At 33.4% G+C, this 20,522-nt stretch overlaps 3 protein-coding genes across 3 annotated transcripts; 2 read left to right on the plus strand and 1 right to left on the minus strand.

Moving 5' to 3' along the window:
- Positions 1-508: 508 nt before the first annotated feature.
- On the plus strand, positions 509-11,439 carry LOC113845978 (transducin beta-like protein 3). The gene is made up of 14 exons (XM_027473747.1): positions 509-930; positions 1,024-1,206; positions 1,814-1,984; positions 2,314-2,528; positions 2,851-3,133; positions 4,277-4,411; positions 4,609-4,727; positions 6,244-6,400; positions 6,637-6,883; positions 6,957-7,033; positions 8,002-8,121; positions 9,187-9,317; positions 9,388-9,562; positions 10,363-11,439. The coding sequence occupies exons 1-14, from the start codon at positions 634-636 to the stop codon at positions 10,702-10,704; spliced, it is 2,652 nt and encodes an 883-aa protein (XP_027329548.1). The 5' UTR covers positions 509-633; the 3' UTR covers positions 10,705-11,439.
- Positions 11,440-12,147: 708 nt separating this feature from the next.
- On the plus strand, positions 12,148-13,340 carry LOC113845979 (inositol-tetrakisphosphate 1-kinase 1-like). The gene has a single exon (XM_027473748.1). The coding sequence runs from the start codon at positions 12,173-12,175 to the stop codon at positions 13,124-13,126; it is 954 nt and encodes a 317-aa protein (XP_027329549.1). The 5' UTR covers positions 12,148-12,172; the 3' UTR covers positions 13,127-13,340.
- An 831-nt stretch (positions 13,341-14,171) lies between these two features.
- Positions 14,172-16,288, minus strand: LOC113845980 (iron-sulfur cluster assembly protein 1-like). Its single transcript, XM_027473749.1, has 3 exons — positions 15,940-16,288; positions 15,802-15,856; positions 14,172-14,598 (listed from the first exon to the last, which is right to left on the minus strand). The coding sequence occupies exons 1-3, from the start codon at positions 16,223-16,225 to the stop codon at positions 14,439-14,441; spliced, it is 501 nt and encodes a 166-aa protein (XP_027329550.1). The 5' UTR covers positions 16,226-16,288; the 3' UTR covers positions 14,172-14,438.
- Between the last annotated feature and the right edge of the window lie 4,234 nt (positions 16,289-20,522).

Raw genomic sequence — 20,522 nt, forward strand, 5'->3', positions numbered from 1 at the left:
TGCTGATAATTTATAGTTGAGAGACATTGGTTCGCAAATGAATAATGCAAATAGTGACATAATGTTACCATGTGACTTAAACTAGTTAAATGAACCATACTTAGTCAACTTGTGTGAAAATTGAATCTGTAAAGTATGGTGATATGTTATAATTTAATTGCAGAACACGAGACATATATATATATGCATTTTATTACAATATTAATTACATTTTCAATTTCAATATTTTTTTATTACTAAGTGATGTTTAGTATAAAAATATTTTAATATTCCAAAGATATTGAACAAAAATAATTTAAAAATAATAATTGGTGAATAAATAAGAAATAAATTTTATTGTAATAATTGGTTATACAATTTTTTTAATTTTTTAGTAAAATTAATTATAAATATATGATTTTTATAAAATTTAAATAACAATTAAATATATTTTATGCAATTTCTCAAAGATATTTGTTTGAAAATATATTTCTCAGTACAAGTAATTTAATTAAAAAACAAATCCTTGTTTGAAGGAAGCGTCTATGGGCATGGGGGTGAGGGTTGTAGCAAAAATATTAAAAGCAAGTAAAAAGCAAAACCCTCCTTCTTAAACCCTAGTTGCTTCCAATCATACTGGCGGGCAAAATTCCAATGGAGTCGCTTCGATTGAAAACGAACTACCGTTGCGTCCCCGCTCTGCAGCAGTTTTACGCCGGCGGGGCCTTCGTCGTTTCATCGGACGCTTCATTCATCGCTTGCGCCTGCGCCGACTCCATCAACATCGTCGACTCTGCCAACGCCTCCATTCGCTCCACCCTTGACGGTGACTCCGAACCCGTCACCGCCTTGGCTCTTAGCCCTAACGACCGCTTTCTCTTCTCTTCCAGCCACACGCGTCAAATCAGAGTTTGGGACTTATCCACGCTCAAATGCGTGCGCTCCTGGAAGGTACCTCACCTACAAATTCAAATGCAAATTCACATTCACATTCAATTCGATGTTTGGCTGTGTGTTGTGTAACTAATGCGTGCGTTGGGTTAGGGTCACGATGGTCCGGTTATGTGTATGACGTGTCACCCTTCCGGGGGGTTGCTTGCTACTGGTGGAGCCGATAGGAAGGTTCTTGTTTGGGATGTGGATGGGGGTTACTGCACTCATTACTTTAAAGGTCACGGTGGAGTCGTTTCTTGTGTTATGTTCCATCCCGATCCTGAGAAGCAACTTGTAAGTACTTTGCTTAATGCTTTGTTTTATTGCTTTTTCATATTGTGCAGATCCGTTGCAGCATTAGTGGCCTGCTACGAGTTGATAGGTATTTTACGAGAATGAGATTTAATCTTGGACCTCTGTTATGTTAGCTAGTTGTTAAAATTACAATCTGACTCTAATTGAAGGAGGACCAGACTTGTTTTCTTGTTTATCCAATACGAAAATAGAATAACACTTGTTATGGGTGCTAGTCAACACGCGTTTGGTCTGGACTGACTATATAGTCAGTGAGCTGAACTGATCTGGGTGATTGATGATGGCGGGTGCAGAGAGACTGAGGGAGTGTGTTTGATTATTGGCGATGTAATGAGGTTTTTCCATTTGTTTATGTTTTTCTTTTTAGATTACCAGTTGTTGTTTTTGAAGTACAACTGCACAAGAAGGTGGAAGTTAACGTAATGTTAGAAAGGGGGGAGGGGAGGTTTTAGTAACACTCACCTAACGTGGCAAATGTGATTTTGTTCGTCTCCATATTCCTTGTTTCTAATTATTCTCAAGTGTCAATTTCAATTCAACATTTCTTCATATATTTTACTGATCATGGTGGGATTTATGCCCTCAGCTTTTTTCCGGCAGTGATGATGGTGGTGACCATGCAACTGTAAGGGTTTGGGATGTTTCCAAGACCAAGAGAAAGAACTGCATTGCAACACTAGATAATCATCGCTCGGCAGTGACTTCTATGGCATTATCTGAAGATGGATGGACATTGCTTAGTGCTGGAAGAGATAAGGTAGGCTCTATTATGGGTCCTTCACCTTTTGTTTTAATTTACTTGTGATACAAATTTTGCATCATGACCGTGTACTGTACCTTTGTCTCTTTTATTTATTTATTCATTCATTTTGGATTTTCAATTTGTGTCATCGTTTTCTCTTTGGGGCTAGCGGCAAAAGAAACTCCATTAAGTGCTATTATTACTATATATCATGGAAGTTTGAGTGAGATGAACCCTTAATTTACATACTGCCTGATTTCTCTAGAAAAAAATAAATAATAAGTATGCCAACTGTGATGAATTTAATCTACTAAATTGACAATTTGTGCGTGTTTTATTGACAGGTTGTAACATTGTGGGATCTTCATGATTTTAGCAACAAAAAGACCATCATTACAAATGAGGCAGTTGAAGCAGTTTGTGTAATTGGTGCTGGGAGTTCTTTTGCTTCATCTCTGGATTCATATCAGCAAACTGCAAAAAAACGTGTCGGTTCCCGAGCATTCTATTTTGTCACAGTTGGTGAACGGGGCATTGTACGCATATGGAATTCTGAAGGGTAATATATGTGGAATTTCTGAGTCACTAGTTTAAATATTTATAGTTTAATGGCATTTTGCATTATCTACACTTTATTAATTATGGAGTAAATTTTGGGAGGTATTCCAGGACTAAGATTAAAAATTGGCAACTAAATTTGTGTTCGTCACTGGAGATTTATTCTTATTGGGGATGCTTGTCAATATAGCTGGGCAAACTTAAAGTTGGGACTTGTGATGCAAATATTTTATACTGAAAAAAGTATATGAAGTCAATTTTCAAAATTGCATCAATTGAGGTGGGATCTATTCACTACCTCATTAGTTTTCTTGTATTGACAGTGCAGGTTGCATGTTTGAGCAAAGGACTTCAGATGTTACAGTCAGCATAGATGAGGATGGCTCACGAAGGGGTTTTACTTCTGCTGTTATGCTTGCCTCAGATCAAGGATTGCTTTGTGTGACTGCAGATCAGCAGTTTCTGTTTTACTCTTTGGAATGCTCTGAAGAATTGTTGCAATTAAATCTAACTAAAAGACTTGTGGGATATAATGAAGAGATTGTGGATATGAAGTTTATGGGGGATGATGAAAAATTCCTTGCTCTTGCTACAAATCTTGAACAGGTATGGAAATATGCATTTGTATCTAGAAATCAGTAAATTGTTGTGATTCAAGTATAATATGAATTTTTTAGGGATTGTTTGATTTTGGGAAATGTTTTCGATTTTTATTTTCTATTCTCATTCTATTTTCTTAAATATGTACATGAAACATCGAAAATATCTTTTTAATGTTTTCATTGTTTCCTGTACAAATGTTAGAAAACCGGAACAGAACGAAAGCAAGTTGGCAGTTTTGTAATTAAAAGTGAAAACAGGAAATATTTTTAGAAACCAAACATGCCCTTAGTAATAACATATCACTCAAAGCTGAAAAAAGGGTGGTTTTTTTTCCTGATTGCAGGATATTGTTTTTATTTAGTTGTTCGAAATTTTGTGGTGTTATTCTTGTCACTTCCTCAAATTTGGATTTAGCATGTTCTTGAAATAAACGTATGTAGTGCTGAATATGGCATTTGTCCATGATCCATGTCTCTGTTTATATGGATGGTAAATAATGCTATGCATTCAAATCAAGAATATATTATTTTTAGATTTTTTTAATATAAAGATAGTTTTGCAATGTTGTCATGGTCTTATTTATATGCTTTTGGTGAGTAGTGACTTATGAAATAGCTCAATAGTTTTTAGTTTGCCTTGTCTTTTGGATGAACACTGTATGTTTAGAGAGCAAGAAGTATGAAAAAGTTTCGTTGGTTGAACGACCATTTCTAATTTGTTGTTGTCATTATAATTTTTTCAAATATCTTGTAGTTTTGTATTTATTTGAAGTGATAAACATGCTTTTTTCTCATTCAAATATTATCTTATCATAGCATCTTTGTGAATCTAATATATATGATTTGAAAAATCATTGAAAAAGGTGATGAATAAGAATATAAATGAAAAATGAAATTTTAATCAGTAATATGTTGCATTGTATATGTTCTAATTTTTTGAACTTGTATAATTATAATTAATCAAAATTGTACAGTTATTATTTTAAAAAGGATGAAGGTAATGTAGACACCTTGTTACAAGAGTCTAGATGATTAATGAATGTAAAGAGTTCAGCATTTGATTCATCAGTCTTCAATGTGTTATTATTTTCCATTCTTTAGTCGAGTAAAGGTAATGTTTTTAGCATCTGACACTGGAGCTTTGCAGGTTCGGGTATATGACCTTGCATCTATGTCATGTTCCTATGTCTTATCTGGTCATACTGAAATTGTTCTATGCCTTGACACCTGTGTTACAAGTTCAGGGAGAACGATGATTTTAACTGGAAGTAAAGACAACACCGTAAGTGTTTACCTCTGGTCTCAATATTGTTGTAAAGATTGAGAATTTTCTTCTTTGGGAACTAGTGCACAAGGTGCACCTGTTCAATGTTAACCACCGGTGCTATATTAAGTTCATAATATGCTTGCAATGCACTGTGTACAAATCTTACACATAGGAATCAGAAATTACATGACAAATGTCCACTTGCCATATAGGTTAGGTTGTGGGAATCAGAAAGCGCAAACTGCATTGGAGTTGGTATAGGTCACATGGGAGCTGTTGGAGCCATTGCCTTTTCAAAAAGAAAACGGGATTTCTTTGTTAGTGGCAGTAGGTGAGTGTTGATGTATTTATTTCTATTTTTATTTAGCAAGGATTTATTTATTTTTTACCCTCCACAAGTTCCTGAATTCTGTATTCCTTTTTCCTGAGTGTGTGTTTGTATTGCAAAGTAATGATTATAAAATGAAAAAGAGCATTATAATTGTTCCAAGAGTCAAGAAGTGTTATGTCATGGGATTCATGTTATTCTTGAAGTGATGATGTTATAAAGTAAAAGAATAAGTAATTATACCACGGTTATTACTTCTAGTTTGATTCTCATAATAGAATTCAATTTAACACCAACAAGAAGTATTGACTTAAAAAAGTTAAAAAACAGTATTTGCAACCTTTTTGCTTTGATTGTTATCTATTTTCCTGCTCTGCAACAGTGATTTGATTTTACATGTTAAAAAATGTCATGATTGACCTTCTATGTGGTGCTGCTCTCTTTTTTAAAAATAGTGGAAATGAAAATGCGATCAAACTTCCTTTGGTTAAATGAATACTAGAAACAAGGACTCAAAGTGTTGGAGACGCTACAAAGTTGATCAAACCTTAATAAGTTGAAGAAGTTAAATGAAGAATTGAAGAGAAAACTCCTCAAAATTCAGAATTCTTTTAGAAAAATAACTCATTATTTGTTCCTCTTTTCAATACAATCAATTTTCAGATATACAGAAACTTTTGCTGATTTAGGGAATTAGCATTTATTGCTCTTATTTACCCTATGTAATTATAGAAATATTGAACTAAAGAATTACATTGATTGCACCTACAAAATAATGCTGCCTAGAGAATAAATTGCATTTATTTGTGCTTACATATGGAAAGCAAATCCTAAAATTGGTCCAAATAAAACAACTATTTAGGAAGCATTTTATTAAGCCCAAAGTACCAAGATTATGGCCAAATAAAGTCTGCCCACGTGTGGTTTATGTTCTAAATGCCTTATTTTGTAGCAATTTAACCTGAAATTCCTTCAACAGTTTCATCCTTAGCCCAAATGAGAATAAGAAAATGATTAGTGTCATATATAGGTTGAATAAATCTTTATTTGGCCCAAGTGTCTTGAACTAGTCCATTCAAATCATCCTTGAACCTTTTAACATGTACGTTTGTAGTGGGTTCAGTTGGGATTTGCAAAGGATCTCTTGAAGAGTTTGATTTAGATTGTTCCAGCCTTTGATTTGCATCAATAATTGAATTCATCTCAGCTTGTTTCAGCATTGGGATTAATCCAAGAAAATATGTTCCCTAAATTTAATCTTGTTTCTTTCTTTTTTTTTTTGCATTCTTCACTCAGTCACGCGAGACAGCTGCATTTATCTCTTCAAGATATTCTGCTAACAATGAATTGTTTCACCCAAACATCAAAAGTTGACTGCCCCATTCTTTCTGCTATATGAACTGAGTTTACTGTAGTGTTACTGAGTTGACTGTTAAATCCTTTGGTTTTAAACTTGCAAGCTGTTGAATATAGTGTTGTGCAAACTTATTTCTTATCAATCTGTCTGAATGTTTTTCAGTGATCATACACTTAAGGTGTGGAGTATGGATGGTCTCTCAGACAATATAACAGAGCCAATTAATTTAAAAGCAAAAGCTGTTGTTGCAGCTCATGATAAAGATATCAATTCTGTAGCTGTTGCTCCAAACGATAGTTTAGTATGCAGTGGTTCTCAGGTTGGTATTATATTTGACTTGCAGCTTTCTTTGGCCACTTAAAAATTAAGTAATCTACATATTTGCAGAAAAAGGTACTCCACCCTGTCCATTTCTTGTTTTATTTAGAGTGGAGAAAGAATTGTCGTTGTCTTAACACTGGCTTCCTTCCTTTACTTTTCCTTTTTATTTTAAGAATTATTGTCTTTTCACTGTTGTTATCATTATATTATTATTTTCTACTTGTCTCTTGTCAGGATCGCACAGCTTGTGTTTGGAGACTTCCAGATCTAGTATCGGTAGTTGTATTTAAAGGACATAAAAGGGGAATTTGGTCTGTAGAATTTTCTCCTGTTGATCAATGTGTGGTAACTGCATCTGGTGATAAGACAATAAGGATATGGGCTATTTCTGATGGCTCATGTTTGAAGACATTTGAAGGACACACTTCTAGTGTGTTAAGGGCATTGTTTGTTACTCGTGGAACACAAATCGTTTCCTGTGGTATGGGGCTATCTGTTGCTGATTTTGTTCTTCATATTTTGATTGCGTGTGATCAACTTAATTAATGTTTCAGGTGCTGATGGTTTAGTAAAGCTGTGGACTATAAAAACTAATGAATGTGTTACTACTTATGATAATCATGAAGACAAGGTGCCAGTTCATCCTTTGTTATGTTCCTTATGTTCTCCTGATTTTTTTAAAATTTTGATGTCATAGTATTTTTCTGTTTCTAGGGATATATGTATACCTGGAAAAAATATGGTTCAAATGTGTTGCTTGCATAATGTTCTCTGAATGAGAGTTCTTTTAATTTTAGTAATCAACTTGGTTAAGTTTGAATCTATTTAGCTCAAGGCCAGCAGAAATTATATCAACGCTGATAACCTCTATGCAGCACTGAGCGAGGTAGTCAAAATTAAGATTTTACTTAGGATCAGAAAGGTTAGAAATTTTGTATGCATAAGAGCAAAAAAAGGATGAAAAAAGGTGCCAAAATGAATGAGTTAGTCTTTAATCTAATGGGTCAACTAAAAATGGGCCAGATTTGTATGTTTTTTCCCCCCAAAAGAAACGGGTTTTAGTAGTATCTGAAAAATTGTTTGAGCCTATGATCCCACCGATCCTAGCAAAATGAATTAGAGAATGTGATCGGGATAGTCGAGGAATGGAAAAATTGTACAATCTTTATGTATAAAATTGCAATTTTCAACCACCTTGGCACTGAGCAGTCAAATTATGTTTTCCCTTATCACTTCCCATTATTTCCAAACTAGTGAAAAGTTTGAACACTTTTTTTTTAATAAATTTTTGTTAAGGGGATGTATATTATATTTAGGCAGTGGCATGTCTTTGATTTTCTTCTTCCATATAGTGTAGATTATCTTCTCTTATATTTTGGCTGGTTTGAATCTTAAGAATTAGTTAGTTTGAGTGAGTAGCCAAATAGACTCTGTGCTGTTATTTACCAAGATGCTTTCTTTTATTCATGATTTTTGTTGCAACTATATAAGGCATGTATAAGCTACTTCTTTCCATTTTTCCCACAATAAATCTTGTCAGGCATATGAATAATTCATGTTTTTTTCACTATTCTTTTGCTGAGAAAATTTTTCCTGCAGGTTTGGGCTTTGGCTGTAGGCAGGAAAACAGAAATGCTTGCAACTGGTGGCAGTGATGCTGCTGTCAATTTATGGTTTGATTCCACTGCAGCTGACAAAGAAGAAGCTTTCCGTAAAGAGGTGAGTTAAATATATTGTACATTTTTGGTTCCCTCATAGCATGGAGGCTAAAACCAGGGTCATGTTTCATGCTTGTTTGTCATATAATGATTGCTAAGTTAAGTTCTACTACTGTTTCCCCACTGTTTGTATTAGTTTAAGACAAACAATGAAGGACCAAGATCAATTACTCTACGAACTCAACTCTATGAGTGAAACATCTATGTGTTGAAGTCATTAAATCAGCCCTTTACTTGTCAAAGATTTGTGCCTTCAGCTCATTTTTTACCTGATCTCAACCTTCTTGCAAAATATGGGAACATGATATTTTTCATTGAAAATCAACTGCAACACCTCAATGGTATGTTAAATTTGATGGTTTGTTTGTACATTTTATGTTGCTGGATTGAAATCATAGACAAAGTGGTAAAAGGTGGTGTGGAGGTTGAATCATCATGTTTGTCCAACCATTCAAGAAACATGGTTCGTATGCTGGGTTTACTTTTCTGAATATAGAAGTGTTAATGGTTTTTAGTTTTCACAATAATCTCTTAGTGGCTTAGAGTTTTTAGAATCTATTGTATACGGACAGTTTCACAAGTGGAATGCTAGCAACACATTCTCCAACACACTTTTTATAACATACTCTTAGTTATTGGATAAAATGTATTGAAAACTACAAAAATCACGCAGGTCTCACTTTTTTTTGCTCTTAATTTGATGTTTCTCTTTCGTGCTTTTATAGTTTTTAATAAATTTTAATCAATAACTAGGAATGTGTTAGTGTGTTGTTAGCATTTCTCTTCAAAAGTGATATAACTTTGGCATTAAATCAATGAAGTACTATGCTGGACAACTCATGTATGCATTTGATATTCTAGATCATATTGTCAATCATAGCAGCTTTATTTTGCTTCATCATGGAGCATCGTAAAGTGCACTATTTTAGTTCATTGGAGAAGGGTCTTCCTCAAAATATGTTGCCTACAAAGTAACGTGATTGTGGAAGATTGTCCAGATATATTACCTATTTCATATATTTTTGGATATTTTCTAAAAGTAATGTGGTCTCTTATGTTGATGCAGGAAGAGGGTGTTTTGAAAGGTCAAGAGCTAGAGAATGCTGTCTCAGATGCTGACTATACTAAAGCAATCCAAATTGCATTTGAAATGCGCAGACCCCATAGGCTTTTTGAGTTATTTGCAGAACTGTGCAGGTTAGCAGTGCAGTGATTTATTTTGCTCTCTGGATATTTTTTGGCATACACTTGACTGATATTTCTGCAGGAAGAGAGGGGCTGAAGATCACATTGACAGAGCCCTTAAGAGCTTGGGCAATGAAGAGCTTCGAGTATTATTCAACTATGTTCGAGAATGGAATACAAAACCAAAGCTCTGTTATGTTTCACAGTTCGTGCTTTTCAGAGTTTTCAACATCTTTCCTCCAACAGATATTGTTCAGGTGCTTTTCTTTAACCCTTCTTTATGAGGCTTTGTACAACTGATCATGGATTTCTTGCAGATTGTGATGCTTTATGACTGAAATGCTTGGCTGATTATTGAGTATGGATTTGTCATAATTGTTGGTTTTATTCTGTTTATAACATCTGCATATGCTGCCTGATGTATTTAGTTAGACTTTGATATTGATTGTGTTACTTATTCATTTAATGCAATTGGGGATATCTTTTAGAAATATGTTATATTTGGCACCTGACAAACTCTATTGATATATGATAAACACACTAGAATTCTAGTGCTAGGATAAAGTATGTTGATATAAGTAAGATAAACAGATATAAATTGAATTCTATGTAATGAAAACTTCTAGGGTGTGTTTGGAAGGGTTTCTACCAACCTTATTTGGGCTTATATTATCATATACTTAAGATAAAAAGTGAAGGTGTTTGGTTTAAATTTATGAAAGTATCATATGAATATCTTGTAAATATTTTAAACTTGTTTAAATGCATTTCACAGTGGGGCTTACTAAAATAAGGATATTGAATCCAATTGTAGATTTTGGGAAAAGATATTTATATTAGAAGTTATTTATTGGTTTAACAAGGTTGTACACCGGTGTACGGTGTCAATGGATTTTGGCATATGGGTGTATATATTATTTAAACTTAGTAGTAGCAGTAGCATCATAATCATCATTGGTAAGATTTTTATTATTAGCAACAAGGATTTTTTGGCATATTTGTGTAAATTAAAATTCTATTATTCATGTTTGACGACATTTTTTATGGGACATTTCAGATTAAAGGGATCGGTGAACTTCTTGAAGGTCTTGTACCATATAGTCACAGGCACTTTGGGAGGATAGACAGACTTGTTAGAAGCACGTTTTTATTGGACTACATTCTATCAGGAATGTCAGTTATTGAACCAGAAACTCAACAAACAGAATCGAAGGCTGAGTTATCATTGCAGTCTGAAATTGACATTCCAGACAAAGAAAATGGCATCTTGGAGAAAGATCACCCGCATGAAAATACTGCTTCAAAGAAAAGGAAATCAAATAAATCAAGACACGGTTCCCATAAGAAAGTCAAGGATGTAGCTTACAACAAGGTCGAATCTATACAATTGCAGGGATAATATTGGTGCTTTCGTCCTCATGTATACACATGTATAATTGATCGATGGAAGAGCTGTTTTGGCTCATTAAAATTTTGAAATCTTGTCATTTGATAGTATGTAAGCCAAAATATTGCTGTCAATTCAGAAGATGAGAGCAACAAGGTCGAATCTCTTGAATTACAGGCATAGGGATTGGTGCTTTCGAGTCCTCCCATGTTTACATCTGTTGAATTCATTGACGGAGGAGCTGTTTTGGTTCATTCAGATTTTAAAATCTTGTCATTTGATAATATGTAAGCTAAAGTGTTGCTGTCAATTAAGAATATGCAAGCTTAGTCACTGTAATTGTATCAGTATTCTTTCTTTCGTATAGATTAGGTTTCTATTCCTGTCCTCAATGTGACATAGAAATGTTTCTTCAGCTGTCGATCAAAAGGCCATTGTGTTTGAAAGACCGTATAGGCGCCTAAAACTTTAGCATGAATACAACACTTAATTCTTACTACTCATTTGAGGCACCGCGGCAAATTTGACCCACAAAATTATGATGTTCAATTTCTTCCTCTGTCACAAATTTATGAAATAAGTAAAATCCTTATATTCCAAGTAGACTATATTATTTAGTTCCCCATTCTGAATTTGTTAGGCGCGTTACCAACAATATCATATTGCCAGATTTTTGTTACTTTTATGTTTGAGAACTATACATGTGCTGGTAACTTCAGTTTGTTATGGTCATGGCGTTTTTCCTGTTTCATCAGCTCCAGTATTTTAGACAGTTTTAGTGAGAGGAAAATTCAAAAACATTGGTAAACATTGTATGCAGATTCCAGTTACCGTTAAATAAACTTGTATGTTTGATAATTACGTATCTTTGAACTTTTTTAGCATTTGAAAACTTTTTAACAATTAATATTTCTTCTAGGAGACGTCAACCAAGGTCTTAAATAATTGTGCATATCTCACTTAATGAGCGCTTAATTTTGGGTATATTATCAGTATGACTTACTTTCGTTGCCGAGTTCTTCTTCGTGGCACTTGGTTTACCATGTATTGAAACCGTTGGACACGGAAGAAAAATGTGCAATGAAAATGGATTGGTACGGTCCGGAAAAAAAAAAAGTAGGAACCGAACCCGACCAAATGTTGCACACACACCAACCCGCCCGATCCACAAAGTTCAGGACTGGGCCTAAAAATGTTATAATCTTTTTTTATTCTTTGAAAAAAAAAAGAGTATTTAGTTTTTAAGTAATGCATATTTTAGTCTTGAACTTTAAAGATATCATTAATTTATCTATAAAATTATAAATAAAAAATTAGTTCCTAATGTAAAATTATTATGATTATTTTAGTTTTTAAAATTATAAATAAGTTATTTTAATTCTTAAAATTATAGATATCATTCAATTTGATTTTTAAAATTACAAATGCAGTTAAATTCGTTTTAAAATTATGCCAGAGCCTGATCACCCATACAACAAACATGTCCGAGTCCAAAGTAGTCGCAACTCAGAGGTATCGTGTTGGCTATGCTCTCCAACCCAAGAAAGTCGAAACGTTCCTTCAACCTTCTCTTCTCGATTACGCTGAACAAAACGGCATCGACCTCATACCAATCGACCCCACCACACCCTTACAACGACAAGGCCCTTTCCATTGCATCATCCACAAATTCCCCACCCAACAGTGGAACAAACACCTCCAAGAATTCTCAGCCAAACACCCTAACACTATCATCATCGATCCCCCTGAGTTAGTCGATCGCCTTTGCAATCGGATTTCCATGCTCGAGGCAGTGACCAACTTGCAAATTTCTCTTCAAAATGCCACTGTTGGGGTTCCCAAGCAAGTGTTCGTGAACGACCCGAAAACCTTCGATTTCGACAAAATCGAAGAACTGGGATTGAGATTCCCCGTGATAGCAAAACCGTTTGTGGCTGACGGCACCGCTGAGTCTCACAAACTGTGTTTGGTTTTCGACCGTGATGGGCTCAACGCGTTGAGCGTTCCCACGGTGCTGCAAGAGTTTGTGAATCACGGTGGGGTTGTTTTCAAGATTTACGTTGCTGGGCAACGCGTGAATTGCGTAAAGCGCAAATCTTTGGGTGATATATCCGAGGAGAAGCTGAGAACATTGAAAGGGTCACTACCATTTTCTCGACTATCGAACTTTAGCGTCGAAGACGAGGAAGGGGGTGGTGGCGCCGTTGAGACTGCTGAAATGCCTCCTCAGAGTTTGGTGTGTGAGTTGGCGATGGCATTGAGGGAAGCATTGGGACTTAACCTTTTCAACGTGGATTTGATAAGAGATGGTAAAGGTGAGAGAAGGTACCTTGTGATTGATATCAATTACTTTCCGGGGTATGCAAAAATGCCATCTTATGAGCCCTTTATCACCAATTTTTTGTTGGATATTTTACGCACCAAGAAGGCGTAGTTGAGTTACCAGCCTCAAGATGATGTTATTACATTACTGTCTAATCATTATCGTTATGTTTGTTTAAGTGCCTTTAAACCTTACTCTTTTTTAATGTCGTTTTTGAGAATGATCGGTGATATTTGGCACCTGTTATATTTGATTGGGGTTTTGATCATTTGAACGTCCAGGAGTCTTGACTGTATTTCCTTTCCATAAAACGTGGTATGGTATTATGATGTTAAATGCATGAATCAACACTCTAAAGCCCACTAATTTCAATTTTTTAAAAATAAATAGCTATCAAATTTTTTTAAAAATGATAACAAACATAGCAGTCCATTAAAATGCAAAAATCCCCCTCCATGGTCTTTACGAACCATTGTTATTAATCCTTAGGCATCAGAAACAGTTCTTTTTCGGAAAATATGAGCAAATTTGGAGTTCATTAATGAACGAATTAAAAATTGTGGAATATGGATGCTGCTAGTCTTCCTGGTAATGTCTCTTAGTAATACCATCAACTCGGAATTGCTTCAGAATCGGGTTCTATGCTTTGGTACCTTACGAATAAAGCTTTATTCTACTGCATATTAACAATCACCGCGATTTTTTATTCAATATAAGTAATAGAGACCTTTTGCCAACTTCACTGTTATGTATCCCTAATTTCTCTTGTCATCCTCAGGTTACCGGCCATGCTGTAGGCCAGAATATGTTCCATCTTACATTCGATGTATTAAAAAGCTAACTACAAAGTTTTGATAAAATGACTCACTTGTTTAGTGTGAAATGAAAAAAATAACTGTTACTATTTTATTTCATCAAACAACCGCACTTGTTTCGAGTTAAATTCTAGGACATTCTGGCAGTAGAAAATTTACACGTTTGTCAACACATTCATAGCGTCGTCCTCTGTTTTTCAGTTACCCCACTAAGCAAGGACACATCACATTTTCTTTTTAAGATTAAATCTAATTGCAGACAAATTCACCCAAATAAATAAATAAAATTACAACCGCATGACTCCAGGAAAAAAGTTATGAAATTATCATGCTATTAATTGTATTGTGGAACTTCACAATACTGCAATCTGCTTTATTGTATGCGTACATAGTTTAATGATTCGAGTCCTACAAACCAAGCAGAAAACATACAATCCATAGCCAGCGTCTCATATATATACCTCACATAATGTGAATAGTGAATACATTCTAGCTGACAAACTGCAACCAAAAGTCTAAAGTGAAGAAGTTCTTTGATGCAAAGCTGAATAACAGAACAAAAATAAGTCAAACAGTTGTTTTCATCATCATTCTATACATGGAAAAAATCAAGCAGTGGCAGGCTTCTCTCCAGTGGTTGCCTCTCCGCTACCATTTGCCTTAGCACGCTTAACTTCATAGTCCTTCACGGCTGCTTTAATGGCATCTTCAGCAAGCATGCTGCAGTGAAGCTTAACTGGTGGAAGTGAAAGATGCTTTGCAATTTCACTGCAGGATATCCATTATTTGTCACTTCAAGAACTCAAAACAACAGACAAGAACCATCAATCACGAAAGCATGACCAAGGTTAAATCATCATGCAGAACTAAAAACCTAGTGCCTGCAGGATTCGGATCCCCTCCCATTGTGGTAAGAACTAGACGTCCAGTTTCATTTTTATTTAAGCAAAAATGGACTCACTCAAATAAAAATAGAAAAAAATGATAAAATTTTTTTACATAAAATTAACTTAAGCAAATTTTTTTTACTTAAAGCGAATTTTGCATATTCTCTCTCAATCTTCTCCTCTCCTTCTCCCCCATACCTAACACTCCCTTCTCAACCTCTATATTCAACTCTCCTTCTCCTCTCATGCCTAGCTCTTTTCTTCCCTCCACCTTATACTCAACTCCTCTCTTCCCTCTACTCTATTCCCAACTCATCTGTTTCTTTTCTCCCTCACTTCACCTCACCCCACCCCCATACCCACCTTTCCCTCTTTTCTCTATACCCAACTCTCCTACCCTTCTCTTCTTATACTACCACCTCTATAACACCCGTTCTCCTCATCTCCACCCATCCTCAATTCCCTCTTTCTCACACCCAATTCCCCTCTTTTCAAGTGCACAAAATTCGTTTAAGATAATTTTGTATAAATTTTTTTTGTCATTTTCTCTATTTTTGCAAATCTGGATTTGTGCCAGCACATGTGATAATAAAAAGGAAAATGATATTTGTAATTCTCAAGTAATCCAAAAAAGGAACAACCAGCAGAAAAACAACATATCTTCCATCGTTGACCCATTACACCAAAGTTTTCTTTTTTTTTTTTTTTTCAATGCAAGCTGCCCTCTTGTCTTGTCCCAAAATTATCATAAGATAACAAATTTAAATGAATAAAACATTTTCTAGTCATTTTTGTATCAAAAGTATTAATTTTTATCCACATGATTGTTATACAGTGCATAATCAAATATACGATAGTATTATTTTGCACAACTCATACACATTGTCACACCAAACATTGCACAATGTTAAAACTTCATCAGGCATTACGCTACGAGCAATTACCATACCATATCAAGGCCTTATTGTAAATCAACTTACCATTGAAACACATAAAACTCAATCATATTCATTAGAATCCATTTACCTCTTCTCCAACCAACACATAAATCACATAATAGAACAATGAGGGTTAATATACTCACGTGTTTTTTATGGACAAAACCTCCTCCATTTGCTTTCCCTTCACCCACTCGGTAGCTGAACATAACATAACACAACATTGATAAGGTCATAGATTGAATGAGAAAAAACAGAGAGCAATCAAGTTTATGTGGAATTACCGACAGAGGAAGAAGCAATGGCGGAGCCACAACCGAAAGTCTTGAAGCGAGCATCGACGATCTTTCCGGTTTTTTCGTCGACCTTAATCTGAAGCTTCATCACATCGCCGCACGCAGGTGCACCAACCAAACCCGTCCCAACGCTCGGGTCATTCTTGTCGAAGGATCCTACGTTCCGAGGGTTGTTGTAATGATCCACTACCCTCTCGTGGTACCACCGCGCCGGAACCCTAACTCCAAACGACGCCGTTCCCAAAATCCTCTTCGCACACACTCTCACCACCATTTTGATTGCACACCAGACAACACGAGACCAACGCCAATAAAATTGGAAGAATAACAATACTTTTTTTTTTGTTATGCTTTAAATGTATAAATTAACTATTTGCCAAAAAAAAAAAGTATAAATTAACTGATTAAAATAAAAAATATTAATGTGGCACAATAAAAAATATTTGTTGCTTCCGATTAATTTTTTTTTATCTTTTCTAATATATGCTAAATAACTTAATTGATGATAAAGAAACAGGAATTATACATAAACGATATAATTAATCTTATAAAACAATTAACTGAATCTTAAATGATTTAATATAATTTAATGAAATGTTATTTAATGATACAACTAAGCAATAAAAATATATTATCATCAAGTAATAAAAACATACTAGTAAGCCTGCTTGCATAGAATTATGTTGATAAAAAAATTTAATATAACCTGAATTAGAGTTATACTATTCTTACAAGAAATTTTTATTTATCTTATTAAACTCTTTCTATTGTATTATTCATCTTATCATTAACTCTTTTTTTTTCTCTCTTCCTCTCTAAATTAAATTATTAAAAAAGTACAAATTTATTATATAATTATCATTCCTCCCTGAACTGTATACTTGACCAATCTAGCAGACTAACATTGGGCCTAGTCCAAACTATGTAATGGGCTGGGCTGTCCCACGTCCCTAAAGGGCTCGGTGGTTCAAAATTGATGCACAACACGAAAAGTTACAAGGGTTGCTTTTTCCAACCCCATTTTTACTTTTTAAATTTTTTCCTAAAATAGTTTATTTATTTAAAGAAAGTGTTTGTTTTTCCGAAGAGTGTCGAGTGGATGATAAAGACATACAAATACATGAAGTTTGATGTGGTGTTTTGAGAAGGAAACGCAAAGTAATCCACAGAAAGAAGAAGAAAGTAAAAAGATTTGTCGTTGTACAAAAAATAACACAACTCTAATAATCAAGGAAACTCATAAAGGAATTTTTGAAATTAACAGAGGGATGAGTGTGGATTTGCTGAATTTGCATGTTCATGAATGATATGAGGTCTTATATGCAACCGGGGTTGGGAAAGAATTAGAAAATCTTCCAATGCAAGACAGTGTAAATTGTCTTCCATTTTTATTGAGAGAAGTCACATAAAGGAAGGAAGATGATGAATTTCGAAAGTTTAACTGCGTGCCTATACTTCGGAAATATAATTCTATAACTCAAATTATAAAATTATAAAAATTTAATGTTAAAAGTTAATTTTATAGTTCTGGAATTTAAAGTTCAAAATATATTTTTGTATAAGTTTTTATATTTAAATTTCACAAAAACTCAAAAGTTTTAAAAAGGATATTTTGAGAAATAAATAAATAAATAAAACGGTGAGAAAAAAATAAAGTTGCAATTGTTAATAATGCCTCCACAACCAAAAAAAATTGTAGATGTCTTAAACAAAAAAAAAACCTTGTAAACGTCTATTGAACAAAAGAAAAAATTGTAAATATTTTGTTAAAGGGGTGACTCTGACTTCTTACATAGAACATAATGATAAGATAACGATTTTAAAAATATAATTACATATATATAAAGATTGAATTTTTGGAGAAAAATTAAGAAGGAAATGTTGACACCAACTGGAACTAATATAAGAATACACAATTAAGACTTCACATGCTAATCTACTTGCAAATATAAAATTTTAAAAAAATATTAAAGTTATAAAAATATCAAAATTTAATAAATCTTAAAAAATATTTTAATTTGATATCGTATCTCAATATTTAAAATTTAAATTAAATATAACTTGAGAATTTTAACTAACAATATTAAAAAAATACATATTGTAAATAAAACACCTTTTACAAGAAAAGTCACGTAATTTAGTAAAAAGTTAAATTATACATTTCATTCCTATATTTAACGTTCACTTACAAAATAATTTCAACACTTAAAAAGTTACATTTTGATCCTATACTTACAAAAAGTTACGAAATAGTTATTGTCATCATTTATCGTTTTCATGATTTTAGAGAAGGATAATGTGGTAGACATATCACATTTAGAACATTGACTCAATTGTAAGAGCCGTAATCTTTGTAGAAGATCCAAAATACTTTGTAGAAGAGAGAAGCATATGTGTAAGCTTATGTGTATACACAATGGCATAAATACATGTCTCTAAACAGAGAAAATATGTATAAGCTTAAACCTGCACATAGAATGTATAATAACCACAACATTAATATGATTTGCATAAACAATTCTTTTTCCCAAGATCAATTGTAAATACATATGCATAAATTTGCATTTCGTATTTTTGTCCACCAATCTAAATACATGACCATTTAGCAGACTCCATAACCTCCTTGTCTAACCTTTTCTTGGTCTTGAACATATATATTTCTTTGTTTTAAATTTCTCAACCAACTTTCTATTTTTTATAAATCTCTTCATAGTATATTTCCTTATCTACTTACATATAAAAATATCTGTTGTTCTTCTAGGCTCCTCCCATAGGGTCTAACTGCAGCTATTTATAAGGATCCTTTGAAAAATCTTGTAATTCTTGTATTATTTTTTTTCTCTCAAGTAGCATGATATGGTGATTTTGAGGTTGCTAATAGCTTGTCTCGCAATACAACTCCACCTTCATCGTGCTTCTTCTTGTTTGTATAAATATGTCTAAAGAATGTTTTTAAAAAGTTCAAGCATTTCTTGCCATGCTGGAACTAAACCCTAAAATGATGCAAGCAATTAGTCAAAAATGAAGATACAAATAAGTATTTATCCAAACAGATAAGCATATGTGTATACATTTTGCTAATAATAAATGAAAACTCACTTCCTATCATGATCAATGTCATCCAAAAGATTCTTTAAAAACTATGTTCATGAATATTTGTTCTCACTTTGGATCTCTTGCCATTGCAACTAACATTATAAGAGAGTCTCCTACTTTGCTCACGGATGTTGTCCACGCACAACCTTGCATCTCATTTTGTCATTCTTCTTAAAATTTAACCCATAAACTATGAAATGGAGGTGAATTTCATACCTAGCTTAAATTTGAATATTTTTCATCTGCAGAGTTATATTGTTAGTACCCTAAACATTCTTAACATTCACAAGTCATATATGTTATCAATTATTAATTCTTCATTTGTTAGAAACACTTCCTCGTTATCATATTTTCCATGCATAACATACACATTGACTTCTTGTGCAATGATATTTATCATAGCCTCTGCAATTTTCTTTGCTCCCTCATTATTCTATACCCTCTCTAGTTCTTTTTTCTACCTAATTCCAAACGAAAAAACACTTGAACACAACCTTTATATTCAAACTTTTTTAGTATCGCTGATATTTCTTGTAACAACCATTCATCAAGACTACAAATCACATATACTTTTCTACTTACATATTCTAACTAATTTTTAAAATTCTTGATTAGTGTTTTCAACGGATGTCCACCAATATTTAGGAAAATAGTAAAATTTGAAGGAAACAAATATGTAATTTACATATATCAATCGCAACAAATAATTATAAATAAAAATTTTATTTTTGTACAATACTTGACTGTAACTCCATAAATAAAACACCTAAATCACTGCAACAAACCACGTTAACAAAAGCAACTCTGAATATAGTAACTTCTTATGCAAGAGTATGTTAATAATAGAGGAAAAAATAATTTTTTTCTCTTTAAATAACACATGAATAAAAAAAATTACAAGTAATAGTCAAATTAATTTTAAATTTGATATGTCTCCGACGTCATCTTTCTTCAAACGTCGTAAAGATGGCAAAGGAAATATGAACTATTTTGTAACTATTTTTAATTGTAGAGACTGTTTTTGTAAGTGTATGACAAGTATAGAAACAAAATATATAATTTAATGTTTAATAAATAAAATGTTCTTATGCAAAAATTTAAATTTATATTTTCATATTTGAAGTAGATAATTCATAAAAAAAAATTAAAAAACCTTATTCATACGATAACATGCATATAGGTTTTACGCTTCGTTGAACTAGAATCCCTGTAGACCTGTATCAATGATCTAAACAGATTTTGGATCATCAATGCTCACATTAATCAGACGTTAAGATGATAATAAGCAGGATAAATGGTTGAGATTAGCTACACGGAACAAATTTGGCAACTGAATTTACAAAATGCATGGTTCTTCCATCATTATCTGCATGGAATCTAGCTCATTGCCCATCAATGAATCAAACCAAACAATGATCAATAATTTAAAATGAGAAGTGTTATAAATATGCAAATCTGTATTATTTAACACATTT

Source organism: Abrus precatorius, unplaced genomic scaffold, assembly GCF_003935025.1.
Source record: "Abrus precatorius isolate BTA unplaced genomic scaffold, Abrus_2018 Scaffold8, whole genome shotgun sequence".
Taxonomy (NCBI): domain Eukaryota; kingdom Viridiplantae; phylum Streptophyta; class Magnoliopsida; order Fabales; family Fabaceae; genus Abrus; species Abrus precatorius.

Excerpts from the sequence above, each read along its gene's own strand:
- LOC113845978 (XM_027473747.1), top strand. The coding sequence starts at position 634 with ATGGAGTCGCTTCGATTGAAAACGAACTACCGTTGCGTCCCCGCTCTG. Across the intron at positions 1,985-2,313 it reads TTAGTGCTGGAAGAGATAAG|GTTGTAACATTGTGGGATCT; the intron begins GTAGGCTCTATT and ends TTTTATTGACAG. Across the intron at positions 6,884-6,956 it reads AACACAAATCGTTTCCTGTG|GTGCTGATGGTTTAGTAAAG; the intron begins GTATGGGGCTAT and ends TTAATGTTTCAG.
- LOC113845979 (XM_027473748.1), top strand. The coding sequence starts at position 12,173 with ATGTCCGAGTCCAAAGTAGTCGCAACTCAGAGGTATCGTGTTGGCTAT.
- LOC113845980 (XM_027473749.1), bottom strand. The coding sequence starts at position 16,225 with ATGGTGGTGAGAGTGTGTGCGAAGAGGATTTTGGGAACGGCGTCGTTT. Across the intron at positions 15,857-15,939 it reads CATTGCTTCTTCCTCTGTCG|CTACCGAGTGGGTGAAGGGA; the intron begins GTAATTCCACAT and ends TGTTATGTTCAG. Across the intron at positions 14,599-15,801 it reads GTTTTGTCCATAAAAAACAC|TGAAATTGCAAAGCATCTTT; the intron begins GTGAGTATATTA and ends GATATCCTGCAG.